Here is a 27062-nt window from a genome sequence, read left to right on the forward strand (position 1 = left end):
ATGTTGGTAATGTCAGAGACCAACAACGTGCAGGCCGTCCACGCATGATGTCAAAACAGCAGGACAACCACATCAGACTCGTGCACCTCGGGAATCGATTCCAAACGGCAAGTCTGACAGCGCGGACCATTCCTGGATTGCGTGCCATTAATCCCAGAACTGTACGGAATCGATTACGTGAACATGATATCCGTCCGCGACGCCCGGCTGTCCGTTCAGTTTTGCTAAGACGTCATCGTGTAGCACGTTTGGCTTGGTGTAGAAGACACTTGCACTTTAATCACCGTGACTGGGCGGGTATACTGTTTACGGACGAGTCCAGGTTTCACTTGGACAGCAGTGACGGCCGTTCAAGAGTGTATCGTCGTGTTGGAGAACGTTTTAGTGACGCCTGTGTTGTGGAGCGACGTGCATTTGGCGGAGGCAGTGTCATGGTTTGGGGTGGCATCACGTCAACTGGACGAACACCTCTTGTGGTCATCGATGGCAATTTGAACGCTGTACGCTACCGTGACGACATTATTCAGGCTCACGTCATCCCCATTTGTGCAAGGACAGCAACGTCACATCACGCTTCAGCATGACAATGCTAGACCTCACGTCGCCCGGGTGGTAATGGATTTTCTAGCACAGCAGAACATCGATGTGTTGCAGTGGCCTGCGGTTTCACCCGATCTTGCACCAATCGAGCACGTCTGGGATGAGATGCAACGTCGTGTACGTGCACTGCCTAACCAGCCGCTGACGTTGAGAGCGCTTGGTCAGACGTTAGTACAGATCTGGAACGGCATTCCCCAGGCATTCTTCAACAATTTGGTAGGCTCTATGAGGCGACGGTGCCAGGCCTGCATCAACGCAAACGGTGGCCATACACGCTATTAACTTTGTGAACTGTTTTTTTACCCCCCATGTCTTTCATCCCCAATACCGATGAAATGACGGATGCTGTGACATTTTAAATGAATTGACATTTTGCTTAATTGCCTAATAAATAATGCTATATGATCATTTTATCGTTTTATGTCTTGAAATTATTTTTTTATCAACATGATAACCATACACAGTTACTTTTTTCCACTAGTATATATAAAATTTTATTTGAATAGTGATTATTTCAAATTGGATTAAATCCCCTTATGTGGTTGGTATAAACCACTGGAATATACATTGAAGTTATAATTGTTTAAAAAAATTACCATTACAGCATGGTGTGAACACCATTACACCTTGTTATTTGCAGTTTCCCCTGAGTTATAAGTGCTGCACACAGTGGCAAACTCGTCTTGGTCTAGACTTAATTCTTGTGTAATGCTAGCACCTCATCTCCTTTTTTTCTGTCATGTATATAAGAAGAAAACACCCAAAAACATAACAAGCATGACTTAGAAATGTATGTTATCTGTCTACGAACAGGTTTGTTAATATACAAAACACCAAGTTTATCAAAATTGTAATTGCATTTGTATTTTGCATATGTAAAGGATGGAACTATACAATATATACAAGTTCATTTGAATAAAATCTTATATGTGACTGTCTGTGAAAAAGAGTAGGCTACAGATAGGCATAACAACATTCACAAAAACATTTGATATGATGTCGAAATATGTGTCCATGTAGAATATTTAGGTCCCGTTTGTTGGACATGTTATCAGCATTTGACATATTAAATCAAAAGAAAAGCATGTTGCTGTTAGTTGTCATCTATTATTATAATATTTTAATGATGAAATGATGTTTCACTATATTTTAATTGCCTGAAATTCTGTTATTAATATCTCTGCACGCTTACAACTCATTATTATTTCAAGTTCAAGATTCCAATTGTCTTATACTGGTATATCTTTGAGCTAAAATATCATACTCTTAAAACTATTGGCTGTACCCCCAAAATACATTTGTACCTTTTTTTCGCAGACATATAAAATTAGATTTGTCCATTTGTTTTGTAATTTAATATCTTAAGTCATACATATGAGGAAAAACATTACCTAATCACATAGATGAAAAAAGCTACTTTTCATTGCTTGTAGAATATTTGTTTTTCAGTTGAAGACAGTAAGGGTAAGATTGACCAGTTGCCAAACACACCACCAGCTTGTTCCGTGTCCCTTTCCCCTTCCCATTTGTACATAAACCTGATCCATCATAACATGCTCTCAAATAACAATCATTGTTATTCGTTATTTCTTGTATTAAAACTGCAGAATAAGTTATTTATGTTATTTTTTATTGTTATATTTCATACAGTGATATGTTATCTGTTACCTATTGTATTAAAACTGTGCAGAAGAAATTATTTAGTATTGTTATATTGTACACTGATAAGTTTTAAAACGTTTTGTCTGTTATTCAGCTGTGTTGTATTTCAGCTATGTTGTATTCTGGCTGTTTTGTATCTGAGCTGTGCTGTATTTAGCTGTGTTGTATCTGAGTGGTACTGTATTTGAGCTGTGTTGTATTTGAGCTGTGCTGTATTACAGCTGTGTTCTCTTGTTTGCATTGTTTTTACATAACAAAGTTAGTTTGTTAAAAATCATTATAAGGGTAATTGTTAAAACTGAAATTAAAAACAAATGTGTTTTTGATCCATTATGAACCATGTTTTAAAATAGTTTTAATATAACAGACCTATCAACTTAAATTAGTTTTGACAGATTAGTTTGTAATATTATTTATCTATCAAACTAAACTGATATTATAATTAGATAGGAACTTATTGTTGACACTGATACGTTCATTATTTAATTGTCACTAGTGTTCTATAGATATCAAAATGTATTTTAAAAACCACACACACACACACACACACACAAGAACATAATTCATCAATAATGTTTTATTTATCTTGTACTTTCACACACAATAATTATACATGGTTATTTCATTTACATACTTTTACATGTTTACATGACATTATACTATTTCTTGTTTGTCAATGTATTCAGAGCTTGTAAAAGATGCTAAGAAGGACCAGGTGGTTAACATTATTGATGTCATACTTTACACTTGATACATTTTGTTCTGTTTTGTAATACATGTACAATATAATGTGGCTTAATTACAAGAAGATAATTTGTAAAGAAAGTGTGTTAATTTTTAAATATGACAGAGGTGGCAAGAAGTTATAAGCAGAGGTGTACCTTTCTGTATTACAAAATAATGTCAGTGAATACTTAGTTTACTAGATATTAATTATATTAAGATAAATTGTAACACTGTATACATTAAGGAAAAAACAAGTACTAAATAAACATTATTTAAGCCTTGTCCTATTTGCTTATGCACAGTATTAGATGCTGTTGGGTAATTATCATAATTGTTTATGACTCGTAAAAGATTTTCTCCAGTGATGCTCTACTATTACGGACCAGAACATTTTGGTAATTCAATATAAATTTTGTGTTGCTATTTTAGTGAGTTGCATAGTTTACATACATATTTCTGTTGATTGCTACTCCGTAAATTTAACAAAAACAACTGACAGCTGTTAAATAAAAAAAGTTCCATAAGTAAAAGTATGTAATAGATTTGTTTTTAAATGATGGTGGTTTTTTGTTTTGTTATTTGTGTAGAAGTTTGAAATCCGTATTTTACCCATGGATGATGGGATGCCTGTCCTGGAAACCAACTTAGGACTACAGTTCCTGGAATTCACTGGCTCAGAAGTAAGCACATAAAGGTTTTTATTTTGGTGGGATTTTTTTGCAGAATCCGAAATCAATAATAACTACCAATATGTATTTTGTCTTGTGATTATAATCCATCTAAACTAAATTGTAACTTTTATTGGATTATGCCGGGGACCTAATATTTATCTGATTTAGTTGGGATCCAGTGTTTAGAGGGTCACGTTTTAGAATTTAGAAAATTTGTGACCTTGAAACTTGGTTACTTTTGACAGGATTCTGGTTTGTTCAGGGTCTGGTTTAGACAGGTTTCACTATAATGTCATATTGTGTGGGGGTTTTTTAATTATTATTATTATTATATATTTTTTTTTTTTAAAGAAAACTGTTATGCAAACCTCCATTTTAATTTACACAGACCTGTATTATATGTAAAAAAATAACAGATTAATGCCATAGGCTATCAGCCCTATTATGTGATGGTAAGAATGGGAAACTCCTTGAGGCTTGTTGAACAATAACATGTACATCATTAACCTGTTATTAATTTTATTCTGCAACACAACCAGAAGAGGTATTCTGTATTCTTTACATTCAGTGTGCTCAAGCTAATCAAGCTTTTTGCAGTATAAAATGCACAATTCATGATTTCATTCTTATATGTCATAGTCAAAAACAGCTTTTAGCTCATAATTCCTAAATATAAATACAACTTGTTTTCATTTACCAAAACAAAAAAAGCCCAAACTATTTTAATTGAAATTAATGATGTAATGAACATGCAATTCAATTGAAAGCAAACATGTGGAGTTAGATAGGTCACCTGATAAACAATAACCTACTAATAGCAGTGTATGACTTTAAATTGTCACTACAATTGATCAATACAAACAGCGGCTGCAGGATAAAATTTAAATATTTGCCTACATTTCATTACACTATTCCAAAAACAACATATTCGCTATGCATTCGACTAGAAATCACAGGATAGCAATGAAGTAATGTATTATTATAAAGTTCCAGTATAAATTTGTGATGGTTGTGAAAGTGAAAGACTAATGCAAGAGCACTCTACACAGGTCTCAAACCTCATCACGAACAGAGAGCTGTTGGCGTCTGACGAAGACTCCCTGGCAGAAAACATCATCTTCCTCGTTCAGAAAGCACCCACCCACGGACAGGTGGAAAACGTGGCGAACCCCGGCCGACCTGTCAGATCCTTCTCACAAGGTAATACAGCTCAAGTGAACACTGTTAATAAGTAAACTATAACCTAGGCCATTCATAAACACTGCATTTGAATGACGGGCATTGCTTGTTAGTCCCCTGCTGGTCCAACCGGAGGGGACTATCGGTTTCATCTCCATCCTTTCGTGTGTCTGTCTGTCTGTCTGTGTCTGTGTCTGTGTCTGTGTCTGTGTCTGTGTCTGTGTCTGTCCTGTCTGTCTGCCTAGTCTGTCTGCCCACATAGGCTATAGTTTTCCAGACCTTTTTTCCACAATACCTCAAGATAGTGGGCTCAATATATAATTTGTATATAACTTTATTATGTACTGCTACTGATTACGTTTCACTTTGATGTCGATTTACACTTTTCACAGAGTTATGGCCCTTGAACTTAGGAAAGTTGAAAAAAATTTTCCCAGACGTTTTTTTTTCCCACAATGCCTCCAGATATTAAGCTGAAATTTTGTGTATAGCTTTACTAGGAACTGTTACGGATCAAGTCAGACTTTCATGGCAATTTTTGACATAGTTATAACCCTTGAACTTATTAGGACAAAGAAAATTTGTTGGGCCTGGTAGGGGACATGTGCTGCTTTAGCAGTAGTCTCAAAATTCTTCTTTTTTCTGTTCTTAAAAAAGAGATGTGTCTTTATAACAATTGTATTAATGCTTACCTACCTATGTTTCTAATTTTTCAGATGACCTGAACAATGGAAAGATACGTTTTGTTCTAACAGCTGGCACTGATGAGTATCAAGACAGTTTCACCTTTGACCTAATGGACGCCAAGCCAAATGTTGTACCTGGCAATATTTTCCATATCATGTGGTCGGTTGTGGACTTTGAGAAACCACAGTTTAATGTTACTGAAACAGCAGGAGTCATTCAAGTCCCAGTTGTCCGAAAGGGAAATTTGAAACAGGTTTCAAAATTAGTTTTTTACATTCATAGATGTTTTCTATGCATTCTTATTCAACTTACTGTACTAGCACAACAACTATGCTATACAACCTGAGTCATCTCCTCCACTGCAGAATGAAGGACTGCAGAATTGAGAAATGTGGTCTGCCCATGTGCGGATATGGATATACATCTGGCAAGGGAAGACAATTCTGCAGTGAAGGAGATGACTCAGGTTGTATAGCATTTTTGTTGTGCTGGTACTTGTAAGATTGAATAATAATGAAAATTACAAACACATTTTCTAAGTTTTAGCTGACATTGATTTTTTTAATTGTTTGGCCTCAATGAAATCGAAAGACGAGATATATATGTGTTTCTTTTTTCATATAAAATTTTAAGTTTGGTTTCCATTTCTCATGAATGTCTAGATAAGTGATGCTTGATTTGTAGTTTTATACCTACTGATGTTTATCTTAGTACATGTTAAAACATTAATTAATAATATTATCTAATTCTTTTTAAATTTTTATGACATTGTCAGCCTCTTAGCATAATTGCCTAACTCTTTTTTATATCTTTTGATAAAAATGGAAGAAAATCCATAATTTTTATACATACATAAATTAATTCTTTAAAAATTATTTGTATAATACAAGAACATTTATGGAATTTGATTGAACAATTGTATTCTCAAAAGCTAAAAAAATTAATTAGGCAGTTATGCTACGAGGCTGACAATATATACTAGATGAACATACTGAGATGAACATACACAGATGCATGCAACTATGGGTGACACCAGATCGGTTTATGGTAGCAGAGACATTAAATAGCACAGAGTTCTTGTATTTTTGTATTATTTGTGACAGCTTTATTTTCTTATCTACTTTTTCACCTATGAGAGTACAGCCATTTTCAAAATCTTTGACTTCTGAATAGAAAACAAATTAACAAATAATTGTCAGTAGGTTGTACACTTTTCTTCTTTTTCTGAATCCATTTACAAATATACTTTAAAAAAAAATACTTTGATTGATTGTGTGAACATTTCCCAGGTAATCATAACCACTTTGTGTTTCAGTACTCAATTGTGACATGCAAGACAGTCCCAGGCTTTGCTACTAGTAAAATGGTCGGTGCCCGCCCAGGACAAAAGGACTTCATGGTGTATGAAGCACAGGTTAGAAAACATTACAAACAGATTGAAGTCCACGTTTCATATTTGATGGCTTTGCTACAGTCAGAAGATCCCACAAAAACAGAAGCTAGTTTTTTACTAAAAACATTACTGGTCATTCTTACACAGGTAGGATGGAACAATTACCCCATTTACACTGTCAAAAATCAACCAGTAAAATATCCAGGAATATTACGTCAATTGTGCAATATAACATCATGATGTGGGAGAGGGACGTAGCCCAGTGGTAAAGCGCTTGCTTGATATGTGGTCGGTCTAGGATCGACCCCTGTCGGTGGGCCCATTGGACTATTTCTCGCTCCAGCCAGTGCACCACAACTGGTACATCAAAGGCCATGGTATGTGCTATCCTGTCTATGGGATGGTGCATAAAAAAAATCCCTTGCTGCTAATCGGTAAAAGAGGGTTTCTCCTCTGAAGTGGCGATATGTCAATATTACCATCCAATAGGCTTCGAGACGTCCCTCAGTGGTTGCTTGATCGGTGTGGTCGAGCCCCATTAACCTCGCTTATGTCCGACTGGTAATCAAAAATCCTGTGTGGGATGGTGCATAAAAAAAATCCCTTGTGCTAATCGAAAAGAAGCCCATTTCCAGGCTTCCTCCCTCAATAGTCCTTAAATAAAATGTGTTGAGTGCATCGTTAAATAAAACATTTCCTTCCTTCCAATAGCCAATGATTAATAAATCATGTTGCTCTAGTGGTGTTATTAAATAAAAACAAACTTTAACTTTTCTTACACAGAGGCTTTCTTAAGGCAAAATAGTGACCAGTAAGACTTTTTTTAAATGAAAAAAAAAAACATGACGTTTTTTGAATAATGAAAAACTGACTTGCATAAAAACATATTTTGTTTCTTTTCTCACTCACTAGGTCCAGTTTGATGACTGGCAGGAAAGCAAGCCGTGTTCCATCATCATCAATGATGACTCTGTGTTTGAGGGACCTGAAACATTTTACGTGGAGCTGTCATCACCGACGTATGCACTACTTGGAGACAAAGCGAAGACCGCAGTCACTATTTATGATATTGAAGATGGTAATTTTATTTCATTCAAACATAAGCATATGAGACACAGTGGGTTGGAGTCAACTCTGCCGCCCCCCCCCCCCCCCCCCCCCCCCCACCTCCCTATGCTGGAGCAATTCTTTGTATTTGGGCAAATTTGATGGAAACATTCTAGCAAAATGAGCTGGCCTGAAAGTTTTTTACTATGTATTTCCATCATTCTATTCACAATATTAGTTCATATTGATTCATTTGGAACCCTATATAACTGTTTGGTGTAATGCAAGTATGAATAAATATTATTATTACGATTCAGACATTTTTATTTAATTTGGGCAAAAATCAGTCTACCTCCACCCCCACCCTCTATAAAAATGGGAGCCTGTATGCCTATGCATTGAAAAGAGCATCTTTAATGCAATTAGTAATCACTTTGATAGGTTTTAGTTGTTTGCTAAAATTTCTCTACCAAGAACATTAGCATTCCACCATTCCATTTCACATGGTCGTTTTATTACAGTGTAATCAATCATATAGTTATGAAATTTCTGTGATATTGTAACAACTTCTTTTTTTAAGAACCTGTGATAAGTTTCAAGAGCAGTGTTTACCATGTGAACGAAGGAGATGCATATCTAATGGCAGCCTTGACTCGAACAGGTATGTTGAAAATGACTGACATCACAAACTGAAAACCATTTTTCCATTCATTTTAAAATTAAATAAGTCTTCAAATATTGTGGAAAATCAGATGAAATTTTGCGATTATCATCAGTTTACACAAACTAATCCATGATTGGTTAATAATTTTATACATTATTACATAAAGAAAATGTATTTGTATTCTTGGCCTCGATCAATATAATTTGCTTTGGTCTATAAAACCTGATCTTGCCCTAAATGATGGTCAATAATTGATCAATATACAGATCCATAGGAACTGGGAAGGTTGGAATTGGGAGAGGCTGTGCCTCCTCAGTTGATGATGAAAATGTAAATTTATTGTCCTACTCTATATAAATAAAAAGATAAAAATATGGCTTTTGCCCCTTCCCACTAGAGACTGTCTCCTCCACTAAAGATTATTCCCCCCCACTCCAGATATAATTCCTATGGGCCTGATCTATAACATCTGTGTTTGTTGTCAGGTGACCTCAGTAGTACAGTATCCGTGATCTGTTTCACAACGTCACTGACCGCCACTGGCAGCAGCTTGTCTGGTCTCGAATCAGGTTCTGACTACATATCACGGGGCCAGACTAATTCCTACAGAGTTGTCTTTCCTAAAGGAGTTACCGAGGCTACCTGTGATGTCAAGGTAACAATATTTTCACAATTAGTTTGATCTTATTATGGGATATTTCTTGCTAACTATTAAAAATTTAAATAATAATAAATATGTCAAGACAGGTGATGTCTGGATGTCTCATATAGTAAGTCCCACCCTTCTACAATGTTTTTTTTTTTTTGTAAATAATTTCAGTTTGGTTTGACGTAAGAAGAAAAATAAAAGTGTTTTGGAAATAACAGAAAAATACTATTTTTGTGTGCAGATTAGAAAACAATCGGCTTGGAAATAAATAACTTGTAGTAAATTCCATTGTATGAAAAAAGGTGTTCCCTGTATAGATGTTAACTGGAAGAGATGTTGACATTTCACACAATTATTCATGACAGTTTATTGCTGAGCTCGAAATAGCGACATATTTGTTTTGATCTGCTATTATATCGTAACAGCAGGTCATATTTAACTTTTTATTTCGAGCCCAATATTGGACTTGACTTTAACCTAGAAATATTGAAAGATATAAACACTTGGTATTATAAACAACATTGAATTTATTACTGGCATGGTAATGTCTGTATAACATTCAAAGATGTAATGTTGGAATGAATGTCAGTAAAACTATCACACTATTGATGAAGGCTTTTGGTTGCAGTCAATCTTTGCTGTTAATATTTCATTTCATCATATCTCTCTAGTACATAATGTAATATTTTCAACTTATTCATCAAAAAGAAGTTAACCTCTATCTAAATTAACAGTGTGTATTTATTTTTGCTGTGTTTCAGTTGATAGATGACAGTGAATATGAGACTTCAGAGCAGTTTGATTTAGGACTGATGGAACCAGCCTTTCCAGCCACACTGGGCCACATCTCCAAGGCAACTGTCATTTTGGAAGGCCCTAATGATGGTACAGTTACTGTTACTAAAATTTTGGTTTACCAATAGTTCTATTTTAGTGCAATTATGAAAGTAATTTATCAAAACATTAATATTAACATCATCACAGGTGCCTCATATGTGTTGTAGCAGGACCAATGTGATCAAATGTGGTGGACAGAAACTGAGATGGTCATTAGATAATGTCAGTTAAATTATTTGCAATTCTCTGTAGGGTGTATACTACCAAGTCAAGTCCCATAGATGACAATAGTAACATATATGGCTAAAACTCCAACCTGCAGCGTATCAATCAACATAAAACCGGCCTCGGTGGTGTCGTGGTTAGGCCATCGGTCTACAGGCTGGTAGGTACTGGGTTTGGATCCCAGTCGAGGCATGGGATTTTTAATCCAGATACTGACTCCAAACCCAGAGTGAGTGCTCCGCAAGGCTCAATGGGTAGGTGTAAACCACTTGCACCAACCAGTGATCTATAACTGGTTCAACAAAGGCCATGGTTTGTGCTATCCTGCCTGTGGGAAGCGCAAATAAAAGATCCCTTGCTGCTAATCGGAAAGAGTAGTCCATGTAGTGGCGACAGCGGGTTTCCTCTCAAAATCTGTGTGGTCCTTAACCATATGTCTGACGCCATATAACCGTAAATAAAATGTGTTGAGTGCGTCGTTAAATAAAACATTTAGTTCGTTCATTATCCATTTTAGAACTATGTGCCAAGTGTATTAGGTGATACATGATAAAAGTCAGTCCTTATAGACAGATTGTGACATTTTATTAATTGTATTAGGTGATACATGATAAAAGTCAGTCTTTATAGACAGATTGTGACATTTTATTAATTGTATTAGGTGATACATGATAAAAGTCAGTCCTTATAGACAGATTGTGACATTTTATTAATTGTATTAGGTGATACATGATAAAAGTCAGTCCTTATAGACAGATTGTGACATTTTATTAATTGTATTAGGTGATACATGATAAAAGTCAGTCTTTATAGACAGATTGTGACATTTTATTAATTGTATTAGGTGATACATGATAAAAGTCAGTCCTTATAGACAGATTGTGACATTTTATTAATTGTATTAGGTGATACATGATAAAAGTCAGTCCTTATAGACAGATTGTGACATTTTATTAATTGTATTAGGTGATACATGATAAAAGTCAGTCCTTATAGACAGATTGTGACATTTTATTAATTGTATTAGGTGATACATGATAAAAGTCAGTCCTTATAGACAGATTGTGACATTTTATTAATTGTATTAGGTGATACATGATAAAAGTCAGTCTTTATAGACAGATTGTGACATTTTATTAATTGTATTAGGTGATACATGATAAAAGTCAGTCCTTATAGACAGATTGTGACATTTTATTAATTGTATTAGGTGATACATGATAAAAGTCAGTCCTTATAGACAGATTGTGACATTTTATTAATTGTATTAGGTGATACATGATAAAAGTCAGTCCTTATAGACAGATTGTGACATTTTATTAATTGTGTTTTTATGGTTATTATTTTGATATTTTGTTTTATTCAGAGTCAATGATTTTCCTGTCACTGCCATCCTATTCATTTGAGGAGTCTGCGGGAATAGTTGAGGTTGAAATCTTGCGAATGGGGTCCGACTTGAGTCACAGCAGCGTGGTGTGGTGCGCCACGCGACTCTCCGACCCCCCCTCAGCGACCCCGGGACAGGATTATGTACCAAGTTCTAGCCAGATCACGTTTGGGCCGGGACAGACCACGGAGGTAAGAAGATAACGTCTACAAACACTAACACATCTTTCAGTTTTGATAAGATAATACCAATGAAAGATAATTGAGATCAATGTTTGCTGTTTATTAATCATTAAAAAAAAGACATTTGTTTTGTTTAATGACAACACTATAACACATTGATTTATTAATCATCAGCTATTGGATGTAAATATTGGTAATTTTTTTACATATAGTCTTAGAGAGGAAACCCGCTACATTTTTCCCATTAGTAGCAAGGGATCTTTTATATGCACGATCCCACAGACAGGATAGCACATACCATGGCCTTTGATATACCAGTACTGGTGCACTGGCTGGAACAAGAAATGTCCCAATGGGCCCACTGATGGGGATCAATCATAGACCGACAGCATATTAGGTGGGCGCTTTACCGCTGAACATTAAAAAGTATACTTCCTTTTGACAGCAATAGACAGTTAAAAGTATTTAATTTGATACACTTAATGTTGTGGATATATTCATGTTTACTTTTAGCTTTACACATACATCTACTATCAAGCCACTTAAGGATATATACTATAAAGTATCCTAAATATATACTGTATACTATATTAGCTATGATAACCTCGTGAGAAATGCTATATAAGTACCATGCTATATTGATGAAACATCTCTTTTTCCAGAAATGCCAGTTAACTATTCTGGATGATGATTTTGATCCTCGCCGAGAAGGGAACGAGACATTTGTAGTCTTTTTGAGCTCACCCATGGGAAGTACTCTGGCAGAGCCGTATTTTGCCAATGTTATCATTCACGATGAATCACTTGACAGTAAGTTACATAAGTGTTATAATTTGCTTACAAACAAGTGGTGGGAATGCGATAATTGAAGGTATTGTCATAGCATAAAGATGGGCAAAGTGAGTTGAGGATTGTTGATTATAAACAGTAAATAAAACATTAGTACCATCCCTAATTTCTACAACTGTAAGCACACTGCCCAGTATTCCTAAATAAATCATTAAATAATTTAGTTCTATTACATTTTCACATTTATGTACCTAAAAGAGAATCCACACAAAAAAACTAAAAAGCAAAAATAGCATAATTATTTGAAATATCTTTGTTGTCGGAAATGGCTATAAAATTATGAAGTCATTTAATTTTGTTTGCTGATTAAATAATTAATATTATTTATAGGAAATTTTGTAAGTATATTATGTAATGTAATAATTCGTAAAAATTAAATAAAAATGTGTCAACATTGTATATTGAAAATTTATTAGCATATCATGTTTACTAAAAAAATTAACTTATACCCTTCCCCTTAAATTCACCTGATAAAATTACCAAAACTTTGCAGGTCATTTTTTGTATGATCATCTCATCATCTGAGGTTGAGCTTGTGATTCTGTTATATCTCAGAGGTCCTAATTTTTCACACACTTCCACAAATTCTCCACTCCACTCCACTGTGCTGCCTGATTTCCAGCAGTCCATATTTTTTCTTATTATGGCTTGCTATTTTAAAAAAATAACAGCAGTCCATATTTTACTTCCTATTTCGAGACCTGTGTTACTGACTGACAAGTTCACAGTACTAATAAACTATTGCAGTTCCGAGGATGACGTTTGTTCAGGAAGACTACATTGTTGACGAGAAGAACAAGACTGTGAACCTGACGATCATGAGGACGGGGGATGTCAGTTTTGAGTCGTCTGTCATCTGCTTCACCAGACAGCGGACGGCCGAGGTGATGATGGACTATGAAGAGAGGATCCTGGGAGACGTGTCGCGTGTCACCTTTCTACCGGGAGACAGAGTGAGTCGAAGTATTCTGTAGGGTCATCTCACCGGTTTAGTGTTAAATGTCTTGTTGGCGATTCTGTACGTTATGATAGTAAAAATGATCAGAACAGTTGGACTTGGTAGAAAGCAGTCTTTAAAGACAACAACTGAGATTGGTTTAAATGTATACATAGGTAGGAATTGTGTTACCAGTTAATACAAACTCACTGTCGTTTTCAGGTACCAGAGACATATTTGTCTGGTAAACACCTCACAGTGTTTTATGTCCTCTGAATAAATAATAGTCATACTCTGAATGGGATTGCAGACATAGCTCTTTCAGGCATGGTGGAAGCAAGTAGACATTGGGGGGCTGATTGAGATTGAGGGGGCAAAGTAAAGTTTCTAGGGGGTTTGTGGAGTATGCTCTCCCATAAAATTTTGAAAACTATATGTCCTGAAATGCAATTTCATGCATTCTACAAGTAAAATTAATATCTGCTGTAAGATTTACTGTGTTTCTAATATATGAATCTTGATGTTTGACAGTATAGGTTCACTTCTATACATACATTAAACCCACAAACTTTTCTTGTTAGTTAAAACTCGAATATATTTTGTGTCTAATATTTTTAAGACAACAAACAAACAACAGCACCCTAATCTCTGTGAGTGACCTCTCTTGTTTTGGTTTGCTTAAAAACTACATAATAGAATTTTCCTATACAATGCTTTTATTATTCCTGATGGAGCTGAACAATAATTTTAAAACAATATCAGTGTAAGGATTAAGATATTTCTAGTTTTAACGTGTGTCACTGTGTTGTTGGTCTCAGCTGAAGAACTGCACCGTACGGATTGTGGATGATGTTCAGTTTGAACCTGAAGAGACGTTTCTTGTCCGTCTCACACAACCGAAGGGGACAGATGAATGTGAGGCAGAGTTGGGACACATGGACAAGACTACAGTGACTATCACCAACCACGATGATGGTGAGAGTTCTCACGATGACTCGAGTCCTCATTAAAATTAAACACAAACAATATTTTTACTTGTTACATGTAATTCACGACAATCCCAGTAATGAAAACCTGGCATTTATATCACCATTACGATGACCTATTAATGTAACCAACTAACAGTCATAATAAAGATGAAAATGTAGCTTTTTATTGATAAACAAATCCAGATTGTTAATAAACGACCATCAAATAAACAAAGACAATTTGAAACAGATTATATGTACCAAAAAGGATTGAAGGAGGGTTCCTTCTGAGTGATATTTTACTTACTAAAAACCACACAAGTAGCAAATTCCATTTATCCTCTAGTGCTTCTAAAACATTTTGATTTGATATTTAGTAAATCACAGTTCTAAAGTCGCATCCATCTTGCATTACAATTAGCACAAATATAGTTTGACATCACATACTTTAACTAAATCTGATCAAAACGTTATAGTAAACAATGACCCATTGACAGCAAAACAATATTAACGAGATATATAAAGCAAATAACAAGTATGTTTACAAAAGGATATTATGGGCAAGTTATAGCATAAATTGTATTAAGTACATCTGAAAGTTGTAGGGTGTATACCACCAAATCAAATCTCATAGAAGACAATAGTAACACATGTGGCTAAAACTCCTACCTGCTGCTGCGATTGTTGTTATATTTTTAATAAAACCATCACTGAAATAATAGGAGTTGAATGCCATTTAAATGGATCAAGTCTTTCCATTGGCGTTTTTTGGTTTTTCAAATCAAATAACAGATTGAAATGTTAAATAATCATTTAATATTTTTCCAACATTTAACTTTAAAGGAATGAAAATTTAATACCAGAAAAATAAGAATAAAATAAAACTTTGTTGTTGTATGATCCACTTGTTTGTTTAAATATTTTTTGCAGTGCCCACCATTCAGTTTGCGGAGTCTGCGTACAGCATCAATGAGCCGAGTGAAATGGAGCAGATAGCCACGATGACCACCAAGGTGGTCAGATCGGGGGATCTCAACACCACATCTAGTGTGCGCTGCAGCACGCGCGATGGGTCGGCCCAGTCGGGCGTCGACTACAACCCCAAGAGTCTCATTCTGAGGTTTCCACCAGGTACTCATCCACTTGAATGTCTTACACACAGGTGTAAGGGTGATACCTCCAGGTACTCATCCACTTGAATGTCTTACACACAGGTGTCAGGGTGATACCTCCAGGTACTCATCCACTTGAATGTCTTACACACAGGTGCAAGGGTGATACCTCCAGGTACTCATCCACTTGAATGTCTTACACACAGGTGTCAGAGGGTGATACCTCCAGGTACTCATCCACTTGAATGTCTTACACACAGGTGCAAGGGTGATACCTCCAGGTACTCATCCACTTGAATGTCTTACACACAGGTGTCAGGGTGATACCTCCAGGTACTCATCCACTTGAATGTCTTACACACAGGTGTCAGGGTGATACCTCCAGGTACTCATCCACTTGAATGTCTTACACACAGGTGTCAGGGTGATACCTCCAGGTACTCATCCACTTGATTGTCTTACACACAGGTGCAAGGGTGATACCTCCAGGTACTCCTCCACTTGAATGTCTTACACACAGGTGCAACTTGAATGTCTTACACACAGGTGCAAGGGTGTGATACCTCCAGGTACTCCATCCACTTGAATGTCTTACACACAGGTGTCAGGGTGATACCTCCAGGTACTCCTCCACTTGAATGTCTTACACACAGGTGCAAGGGTGATACCTCCAGGTACTCATCCACTTGAATGTCTTACACACAGGTGTCAGGGTGATACCTCCAGGTACTCATCCACTTGAATGTCTTACACACAGGTGTCAGGGTGATACCTCCAGGTACTCATCCACTTGAATGTCTTACACACAGGTGCAAGGGTGATACCTCCAGGTACTCCTCCACTTGAATGTCTTACACACAGGTGTCTTACACACAAGGGTGATACCTCCAGGTACTCATCCACTTGAATGTCTTACACACAGGTGCAAGGGTGATACCTCCAGGTACTCCTCCACTTGATTGTCTTACACACAGGTGCAAGGGTGATACCTCCAGGTACTCATCCACTTGAATGTCTTACACACAGGTGTCAGGGTGATACCTCCAGGTACTCATCCACTTGAATGTCTTACACACAGGTGCAAGGGTGATACCTCCAGGTACTCATCCACTTGAATGTCTTACACACAGGTGCAAGGGTGATACCTCCAGGTACTCATCCACTTTGATCAGAGTGTCTTACACACAGGTGCAAGGGTGATACCTCCAGGTACTCATCCACTTGAATGTCTTACACACAGGTGTAAGGGTGATACCTCCAGGTACTCATCCACTTGAATGTCTTACACACAGGTGTCAGAGTGATACCTCCAGGTACTACACACAGGTGTCAGAGTGATACCTCCAGTACTCCTCCACTTGATTGTCTTAGACACAGGTGCCAGGGTGATACCACCAGTGATACTCCATCCACTTGAATGTCTTACACACAGGTGCAAGGGTGATACCTCCAGGTACTCATCCACTTGAATGTCTTACACACAGGTGCAAGGGTGATACCTCCAGGTACTCATCCACTTGAATGTCTTACACACAGGTGCAAGGGTGATACCTCCAGGTACTCATCCACTTGAATGTCTTACACACAGGTGTCAGGGTGATACCTCCAGGTACTCCTCCACTTGAATGTCTTACACACAGGTGCAAGGGTGATACCACCAGGTACTCATCCACTTGAATGTCTTACACACAGGTGCAAGGGTGATACCTCCAGGTACTCATCCACTTGAATGTCTTACACACAGGTGCAAGGGTGATACCTCCAGGTACTCATCCACTTGAATGTCTTACACACAGGTGTCATCCAGGGTGATACCTCCAGGTACTCCTCCACTTGAATGTCTTACACACAGGTGTCAGGGTGATACCTCCAGGTACTCATCCACTTGAATGTCTTACACACAGGTGTCAGGGTGATACCTCCAGGTACTCATCCACTTGAATGTCTTACACACAGGTGTCAGGGTGATACCTCCAGGTACTCATCCACTTGAATGTCTTACACACAGGTGTCAGGGTGATACCTCCAGGTACTCATCCACTTGAATGTCTTACACACAGGTGTCAGAGTGATACCTCCAGGTACTCCTCCACTTGAATGTCTTACACACAGGTGCAAGGGTGATACCTCCAGGTACTCCTCCACTTGAATGTCTTACACACAGGTGCAAGGGTGATACCTCCAGGTACTCCTCCACTTGAATGTCTTACACACAGGTGCAAGGGTGATACCACCAGGTACTCATCCACTTGAATGTCTTACACACAGGTGCAAGGGTGATACCTCCAGGTACTCCTCCACTTGAATGTCTTACACACAGGTGCAAGGGTGATACCTCCAGGTACTCATCCACTTGAATGTCTTACACACAGGTGTTCACCATTACAAAATATGCTACATCAGGGGTCGAAATGCACTGGAATTCCTGGCAGACAGTCTGTCTGGTAAGGTACAAACTCTATCGGACCAAATAAAAACTGGCTGGACCAAACATGATCATAAAGTTTAAATGCAAAATAAATTACCGGTCAGACAGGATGACAGGCTAGAATATCTCCCAGCCTGTGATGTTAACTTGCTAAAACCTGTCAGGACAGCAGTATTTCGACCCCTGTGCCTGTATTCTTTTTAATAGTTATGTGCAACTGTGGCTGTTAAGCTCTACCAGACTTAAAACAGCATTGGTGATAAGTAGCTTCAAAAGAGTGCTACCAGGTATTTGTTCAAATTACATGCTAACCAAATGTTTTTTTCAGTTTTCTAATCAATATTTAAAGTATTGTCCTACATAATTGTGTATTAACCAGTTAAGCAAAAACCTGCCAGACCAAATGTGTTGTTAAATTTTTAGGACTGAAAGAAGTTGAGTTTCCAGTTGACATTCTCTACAACAGTGATGTGGAGTGGCATGAGTCGCTTACCATCCAACTGGGTCCTGAAGATCCAGAAGGGGCTATTTTTGGCCCTACATCTTCAGCAACAATTACCATCCTTGACAACGAGGTGTCTGGGAGCACCATCCTGCCAGCATCGCCCACGGTAACAACTCTGGAGCTCTGGGATTAAGACATACTAAGAATAATTAAATTTCTGTTACATTCATTACAGTATAAAGTTATTCCATTGGTCCAAACGTAGCAACGGGAGTTTGTTCATTTCTCGATGAATGAATTAAGATATTCTTGATAAATGTAAAAATGACGTCAAGCAACATCATATCTGATGACTTATTTTATATGGGCAAGGTGGACCCTTTCTCTTATTATGGGGTTTCCTCGTCCTAACTAGTCCCACAACTGATATATTAAAGGCTGTGGTATGTGCTGTCCTGTCTGTGGGGAAATTGCTAATGGAAAAATGTGAGTTTTCTATGAAGACTTATGTGTCAAAATTGCTAAATGTTTTACATCCAACAGCCAATGATTAATTAATATATATGCTCATTAAGCAAAATAATTTTTTCAGTATGTTCCTAGCATTGCACTGCACACAAAATATTTTTTTTTACAAGCTGCTAAATGTGTTGATTACAAATTCATCTGATAACTAGTTTATGGAAACCAGCAGAAAGTAAACATGATCAAGTCCCGAATGACTTAGGATGGCTTACAAATAAATGTGAGCTTCGCAGTGGACCTGTTATATAACATTATAAAACTAAACAAACTTGGAAAATAATCAACTTTCTCTGATTACAATCTGTTGTTTCAGATGTCAGTTTGGAGTTAGGTTTTGAATAGGCAGCTGTGTGTTCACCCAATAACCGATGTATTTTTATGCTGGGGTGTCGTTAAACATTAATTTATTCTGCAGGTTGTGTCGTTGTTGTACTATGATGATGTGGAGCAGGGTGTCAAAGCCAAGCCCTCTCCTGGTTACCCTTTAATCTGTGTCACGGTGAGTAACTCCTGTCTTACACCACCAAATAAGTATTTGAGAAAATATATGTTTTACATTAATATTTTAAAATGTGTTCATGAGTTTTGTTAGCAGAAAAGTCATTAGTTACAATAGATGACTCACCCTAATACACGTTAAACTTACAGATGAATGCTGCAAAGGTAAGAATGAAAAATACACAAAGACACACGATACTGTGATGTTTTTCTATGTTTAAAGTCTAGAGGTCATAATCTGCACTGACATTAAAATATTTATAAATAAAATGTAATTAATAGATTTGTTTAATAAAATCTTAGTCATGTTTTACCCCTATAAATAATATTTACTGTGAAAAGGTATATGTTTTCGAAACTGAATTTGCATTCTGCAACAAATTGCCAGTTTGTGTTGAAAATTGCAGCAATTAATTCGTCAAGATATAAAAGTCTGTGTTTTGTTGTCATTGGTACACAAAACTCAGAAATTTTGCAAACAGTTTGGACAACAACAAACAAACAAAATTATTTGGAGGTCACAATTTTTGTGCAGAATTAGCTGAATTAGAATGATGTAAATTTAAATACATAACAGTTACTGCAATCCAGAAATGAATGATACAGCTGGAAAAGGTTAAGTATTTTATAGAATATTATAATAATACCCTCATCTTATAAATAATAATAGTGATAACCACTTGCCCTTATTGACGGTAAACAAATAAAACCTATTTTTTGTACCATAAAGAGCACTACAGATATGGTCTAGAGTTGGATTTATTTTAATGTCATATTTTAATGAGTATATTAAGCTTACGGCCCATGGTGTCCTTGAGTGGTCTATAGAAACAATATGGAAGTTAATGCATTACATCAGGTGATGGCTGACATAGACCGGGGTTGGATAATGTTAGATTTTAAAGATAACCCTTACCCAAACCTTGTGGTACTACAGTGGCCTTTGTACATATTACATATTCTGACTTAACAAGGAATTCCAAACAATCAAATATTGTTATTTGTAGCAGAATAACATAATAAATAACATACAGAATTACATCCATTTAAGGAGGCGAGACATAGCCCAGTGGTAAAGTAAATATAGTGGGTTTCCTCTCCAAGACTATGTCAAAATTACCAATGTTTGACTTCCAATAGTCAATGATTAATAAATTAATGTGCTCTAGTGATGTTATTAAACAAAACAAACTTTTACTGTCGCTGTTTGGTTTAAAAATCCAAGCATAATGAATTTGTGCTCTAATGTTTACACAAAAGACGTTGACCATACATTAAACAAACGGCTTGATGAAAACATTACTAACCTCAGGACATGCTTTGCTTGTTTACCACCATCAGTGATTTGTATTTCAGCCTTGTGATGTACATTCGCCAATTTACCCCAAGACCCATTCTCTGTGTGAGGAGTCTGGTATAAACCAGTCACGCATCCTGTACCACTGGGAAGTGGCTTTGCCGGCAGATGACGATGAGTCGCACCCACCGTTTGTACAAGTGTCGGACAGCACTCTGTTCACCAGTATTGATAAGATTGTGCTCGACAGCATTTACTTCAGGCCACACTTTCAGGTCCGGTGTGTCGCACAACCACTTCACGCAAACGGCAATCCGGGTGTACCACTAAAGAGTAAGCCAGTCACCATTGGCAACAGTAATAGCATTTGTAACTCGCCAGCATTTAACAAAAATATGCAAGGTTATCATGCACAGTCGTTTTTGGCCAATCTCGAGTACGTTGGTCCCGATGATGATGATGATCATCCCAACACGATCCACATCTCTGTTGAGATTCCTCATCAAGATGGACTGCTGCCATTGATATCGACATTCCCAATCCACAACCTGCGTCTGCTGCTGTCCGAGCCCATATACAGACAGCAGCACGTGTGTTCTAACATCATTACAGCTCTGGAGCGCAAACCGTTAATTGACGAAGGATTCTTCAGTGGAAAGCTTTCTGACCCACTCCCGTACGGGCCGGGATTTGACTTCCCGTTTCAGTTTGAGGAGAGCGTGCGAGAGAACCGGACCCTCGCCCTGTACGAGCATCTCAACCTGAAGAGCTGTACCTGGAGGTTTGATGCCTGGTATCACATGACGGAGCTCGTCGACATCTGTGGAGGTCGGGTCGTCTCCGATTTCCAGATGAAGGACTCCAGCAGGACTCACCTGACGGTCAAGGTGCCGCTGTTTGTGTCCTATCTGTATGCCACGGCGCCCGTCGGCTGGGGGTCCCTGGAGCACCGCACTGAGATGGAGTTCTCGTTCTACTACGACACAATGAAGTGGCGAAGTGGCCTGGAAACCGAGGGGAAGCTGGGAGGCAAGCTACAGGTTCTCAAGATTCTCATCAGAGAGGATGGCAAACTGGTGATTAATTTCAGAACCACAGCCAAGTTTAGAGGTCAGTCACAGAGGATTGCTTTTACATAATGTAATAAAATCTTAATAACACCAATGGATATGCATAAACTACACCATATGACACTTTTAATTAGATATGAACAACTTCTGCTATTTTCACTTTCAAAGTGGGAAAGTACTAGCATGATGTACGGTCAGTCTAGGATTGATCCCCCGTCAGTGGGCCGATTGGGTTATTTTTCATTGCAGCCCCAGTGCACGATGATGGGTACATCAAAGGCTGTGGTATGTGCTATCCTGTCTGTGGGATGATGCATATAAAAGAACCATCTTTAAGACTGTCAGAATTACCAAAGGTTTGACATATAATAGCCGATGATTAATAAATCAATGTGCTCTAGTGGTGTCATTAAACAAAATAAAACTAAACTTTTTTTAATCATATAGTAATGAAATTAATGTTTCATAAAATTTAATTTAATGCTATGGGTTTTTTTTAATGCATTCTTTGAATTCAGTTTGTTAAAAAACTGATTTAAATAACTTGTGAACTTTTACACAAAGAAGTAATTTAAATTATTTCAGGGATGTATGTGTATGAACACAGTACGATGCCTGGTATAAAGAGCCATGTTGTACCTCCTGAGGACCTTGCTATATCGTTTGACCTAGAACTTGTGTGGAGCCAGCAGACATTTGATAGTCCACACCAAATGTGGAAGGCTACAAGTACCTTTAATCTTAAGGTAAGTAACATGTACTGTATATAGACAACTACCTGTACACTATGTAATATGTAATACTGTAGTGAAGTATTTGACATTGGTTATAACTGTTAAAGACTGAAGACTATTTAAAAGGGAAGTAACCAATGAAAATTAAACAGTACTGAAGTATATGGTTTTACCAATTTTCAATTATAATTAATTTAAATATTAAATAATTCCAATATGTAGATACTCTTTTGTTATAAATACTTGGATTATTCCAGATAATATGTGACTTTAAAAATAACTTCATGAACCTCAAGGGGCGAGACGTAGCCCAGTGGTAAAGTGTTCGTTTGATGCGAGGTCAGTTTGGGATCGATCCCTGTCAGTGGGCCCATTGGGCTATTTCTCGCTCCAGCCAGTGCACCACGACTGGTATACCAAAGGCCGTGGTATGTGCTATCCTGTCTATGGGATGGTGCATATAAAAGATCCCTTACTGCTAATCGAAAAGAGTAGCCCATGAAGTGGCGGTAGCGGGTTTCCTCCCGCAATATCTGTGTGGTCCTTAACCATATGTCTGACACCATATAACCGTAAATAAATGTGTTGAGTGTGTCGTTAAATAAAACATTTCCTTCCTTCCATGAACGTCAATTTCAAACTACTATAAGCAGAACTGTTAACATTATTTGTTAATATTGAAGTAGTAAATGTTATTATTTTTACAATATCATGCAGCCATTTTAATTCCCTCATTCTGCTACTGATGGTAAAAACCAAAATACAGAATGGGGATTTCCTAGAGAATAAAGATGTAAATAATTGTTTGATTATGTTAGTAAAATAGTTATACACTTGAACTGAACATGATAATTTTAGACATTCACAGAAGTGTAAACCACAGAATCACTTTATATTTATGTAGTATACAGTATGTACAAAGCAGTTATTGTGGTTCACATATTTATTGTGTTTACAATGTGAGTAGAGATAAATTTGCACTGTCAGTGTATTCTGACAGTGTGTCACATATTGGTGGAGTGCAATCACCTGAAGCATACTAGAAAAGATAGATTTGGTATAATTGTGATGAAATCTTTTTGATTGCATCCTGAACTTTTGTTTAAATTCTTAAGAAATACTGAATTCAATTCCAAATTTTGAATTTACTTACCTGTGAGATGTATATTTTGGTACAGCTATTTATAGTCTGTTTTAATTTTAGTTTTGAATTTTACATGGATGTCATTCATTCCTAAAAGTTTTCAAATACATGTACTTACCTTTGGTTGATACCCAATATCTGAAGTGTTTTCATGCTGATGGTATTGTTAAACATTCATATTTAAAACATTAGCTGTCATTGAGATAAACATGTAACTCTTAGCATCCCTTATACTGACATTCCTGCACAATTTCCTTCAGCTATAAAATTTATAATTTATTTTAATAAATTGTCATTAATGTTAAAAACATAATATTATATTGTAATATTGTAAAATTAATCCGACATCCGAAACAAAATGAGAGACATATAGTTTGATTTATAAAAGGGTCAGTTTATTATCTTTTCTATTTTAAAATACTATTTTAACAAATTTTATTATTTATAAACTTAAAACAAAGGATAGATGGCTGACTAAGTATATCGAGAATAGATAAAATATACTGTAGATATACTGATGAAAAGAAATAAAGAATCACACAGATAGCAACATGAAATAATGACTGCATCAAAAATATACTGATGGAAAGAAATAAAGAATCACACAGATAGCAACATGAAATAATGACTGCATCAAAAATCATTTCATATTGTCAGAAGTTGACTGGGAACATATAGGCAGCACATCCAACACTAGAGACATTCAATCCCACATTACAACTTGGCATGAAATACAGACATTACTACGCTAGTAGTGAATTAAATTTGGTCTACAATTCCATGTGTTTCCTTATTTCTTTCCATCAGTATATCTTTCATAGTGTTTACTTTATGTTCCAGGACTATACAGGGTTGTATACTATAGAGCTGATTCCATGCAGTGTTAAAACCACACAGCGATTTATCAATGCTGACCCCATACCTTGCACCGGACAGCCACTGAAAAGGTTTGTGATCAACATAGTCATCAAATATCTTCATACAGGACTTCCCATAGACTGATTGTCTTTAAACTATTTCACAAAGATCAAACCACAAAACAATGAATGTTGAATATTTAAAAAACCTTTACATCTAAATAATGATTTTGGTTGCCTGTGGCTGGATTATCTGTCTTTAAAGCTGTCAATTAACCAATTAAATAAATATATCTTACATAGCTGTCAATTAACTCATTATTAAATATATCTTAGTACATCACTGTCAATTAACAGATTAAATAAATATATCTTACATAGCTGTCATTTAACAGATTAAATAAATATATCTTACATAGCTGTCAATTAACAGATTAAATAAATATATCTTACATAGCTGTCAATTAACAGATTAAATAAATATATCTTACATAGCTGTCAATTAACTCATTATTAAATATATCTTAGTACATCACTGTCAATTAACAGATTAAATAAATATATCTTACATAGCTGTCAATTAACAGATTAAATAAATATATCTTACATAGCTGTCAATTAACTCATTATTAAATATATCTTAGTACATCACTGTCAAGTAACTGATTAAATAAATATATCTTACATAGCTGTCAATTAACAGATTAAATAAATATATCTTACATAGCTGTCAATTAACTCATTATTAAATATATCTTAGTACATCACTGTCAAGTAACTGATTAAATAAATATATCTTTGTACATCACTGTCAAGTAACTGATTAAATAAATATATCTTAGTACATCACTGTCAATTAACTCATTATTAAATATATCTTAGTACATCACTGTCAAGTAACTGATTAAATAAATATATCTTTGTACATCACTGTCAAGTAACTGATTAAATAAATATATCTTAGTACATCACTGTCAATTAACTCATTATTAAATATATCTTAGTACATCACTGTCAAGTAACTGATTAAATAAATATATCTTTGTACATCACTGTCAAGTAACTGATTAAATAAATATATCTTAGTACATCACTGTCAATTAACTCATTATTAAATATATCTTAGTACATCACTGTCAAGTAACTGATTAAATAAATATATCTTACATAGCTGTCATTTAACAGATTAAATAAATATATCTTACATAGCTGTCATTTAACAGATTAAATAAATATATCTTACATAGCTGTCATTTAACAGATTAAATAAATATATCTTACATAGCTGTCAATTAACAGATTAAATAAATATATCTTACATAGCTGTCATTTAACAGATTAAATAAATATATCTTACATAGCTGTCATTTAACAGATTAAATAAATATATCTTACATAGCTGTCATTTAACAGATTAAATAAATATATCTTACATAGCTGTCAATTAACTCATTATTAAATATATCTTAGTACATCACTGTCAAGTAACTGATTAAATAAATATATCTTACATAGCTGTCATTTAACAGATTAAATAAATATATCTTACATAGCTGTCATTTAACAGATTAAATAAATATATCTTACATAGCTGTCATTTAACAGATTAAATAAATATATCTTACATAGCTGTCATTTAACAGATTAAAAGCTGTCATTTAACAGATTAAATAAATATATCTTACATAGCTGTCATTTAACAGATTAAATAAATATATCTTACATAGCTGTCATTTAACCGATTAAATAAATATATCTTACATAGCTGTCAATTAACTCATTATTAAATATATCTTAGTACATCACTGTCAATTAACAGATTAAATAAATATATCTTACATAGCTGTCATTTAACCGATTAAATAAATATATCTTACATAGCTGTCAATTAACTCATTATTAAATATATCTTAGTACATCACTGTCAATTAACAGATTAAATAAATATATCTTACATAGCTGTCATTTAACAGATTAAATAAATATATCTTACATAGCTGTCATTTAACAGATTAAATAAATATATCTTACATAGCTGTCATTTAACAGATTAAAAGCTGTCATTTAACAGATTAAATAAATATATCTTACATAGCTGTCATTTAACAGATTAAATAAATATATCTTACATAGCTGTCAATTAACTCATTATTGAATATATCTTAGTACATCACTGTCAAGTAACTGATTAAATAAATATATCTTACATAGCTGTCAATTAACAGATTAAATAAATATATCTTACATAGCTGTCATTTAACAGATTAAATAAATATATCTTACATAGCT

The 27062-nt window shown here is 35.7% G+C and overlaps 1 protein-coding gene across 2 annotated transcripts in view; it reads left to right on the forward strand.

The window, feature by feature from the left end:
- The window catches only part of LOC121378920 (extracellular matrix organizing protein FRAS1-like), a 63311-nt gene that overhangs the window by 23633 nt on the left and 12616 nt on the right, over nucleotides 1-27062 (forward strand). The window contains exons 20-38 of one of the 2 annotated variants that reach the window (XM_041507306.1): nucleotides 2050-2064; nucleotides 3576-3668; nucleotides 4709-4859; nucleotides 5555-5778; nucleotides 6841-6939; nucleotides 7831-7996; nucleotides 8546-8626; nucleotides 9115-9284; nucleotides 10040-10163; nucleotides 11707-11918; nucleotides 12572-12719; nucleotides 13506-13711; nucleotides 14514-14670; nucleotides 15594-15794; nucleotides 18627-18814; nucleotides 19589-19672; nucleotides 21028-22078; nucleotides 22624-22784; nucleotides 24757-24863. In XM_041507306.1, coding sequence (XP_041363240.1) covers nucleotides 2050-2064; nucleotides 3576-3668; nucleotides 4709-4859; nucleotides 5555-5778; nucleotides 6841-6939; nucleotides 7831-7996; nucleotides 8546-8626; nucleotides 9115-9284; nucleotides 10040-10163; nucleotides 11707-11918; nucleotides 12572-12719; nucleotides 13506-13711; nucleotides 14514-14670; nucleotides 15594-15794; nucleotides 18627-18814; nucleotides 19589-19672; nucleotides 21028-22078; nucleotides 22624-22784; nucleotides 24757-24863 — 3638 coding nt within the window. The remainder of the gene's footprint in view (nucleotides 1-2049; nucleotides 2065-3575; nucleotides 3669-4708; nucleotides 4860-5554; nucleotides 5779-6840; nucleotides 6940-7830; nucleotides 7997-8545; nucleotides 8627-9114; nucleotides 9285-10039; nucleotides 10164-11706; nucleotides 11919-12571; nucleotides 12720-13505; nucleotides 13712-14513; nucleotides 14671-15593; nucleotides 15795-18626; nucleotides 18815-19588; nucleotides 19673-21027; nucleotides 22079-22623; nucleotides 22785-24756; nucleotides 24864-27062) is intronic. The other variant, XM_041507307.1, reaches the window with a different exon arrangement.

The sequence above is a fragment of the Gigantopelta aegis genome, chromosome 8 (genome assembly GCF_016097555.1).
Source record: "Gigantopelta aegis isolate Gae_Host chromosome 8, Gae_host_genome, whole genome shotgun sequence".
Taxonomy (NCBI): Eukaryota; Metazoa; Mollusca; class Gastropoda; order Neomphalida; family Peltospiridae; genus Gigantopelta; species Gigantopelta aegis.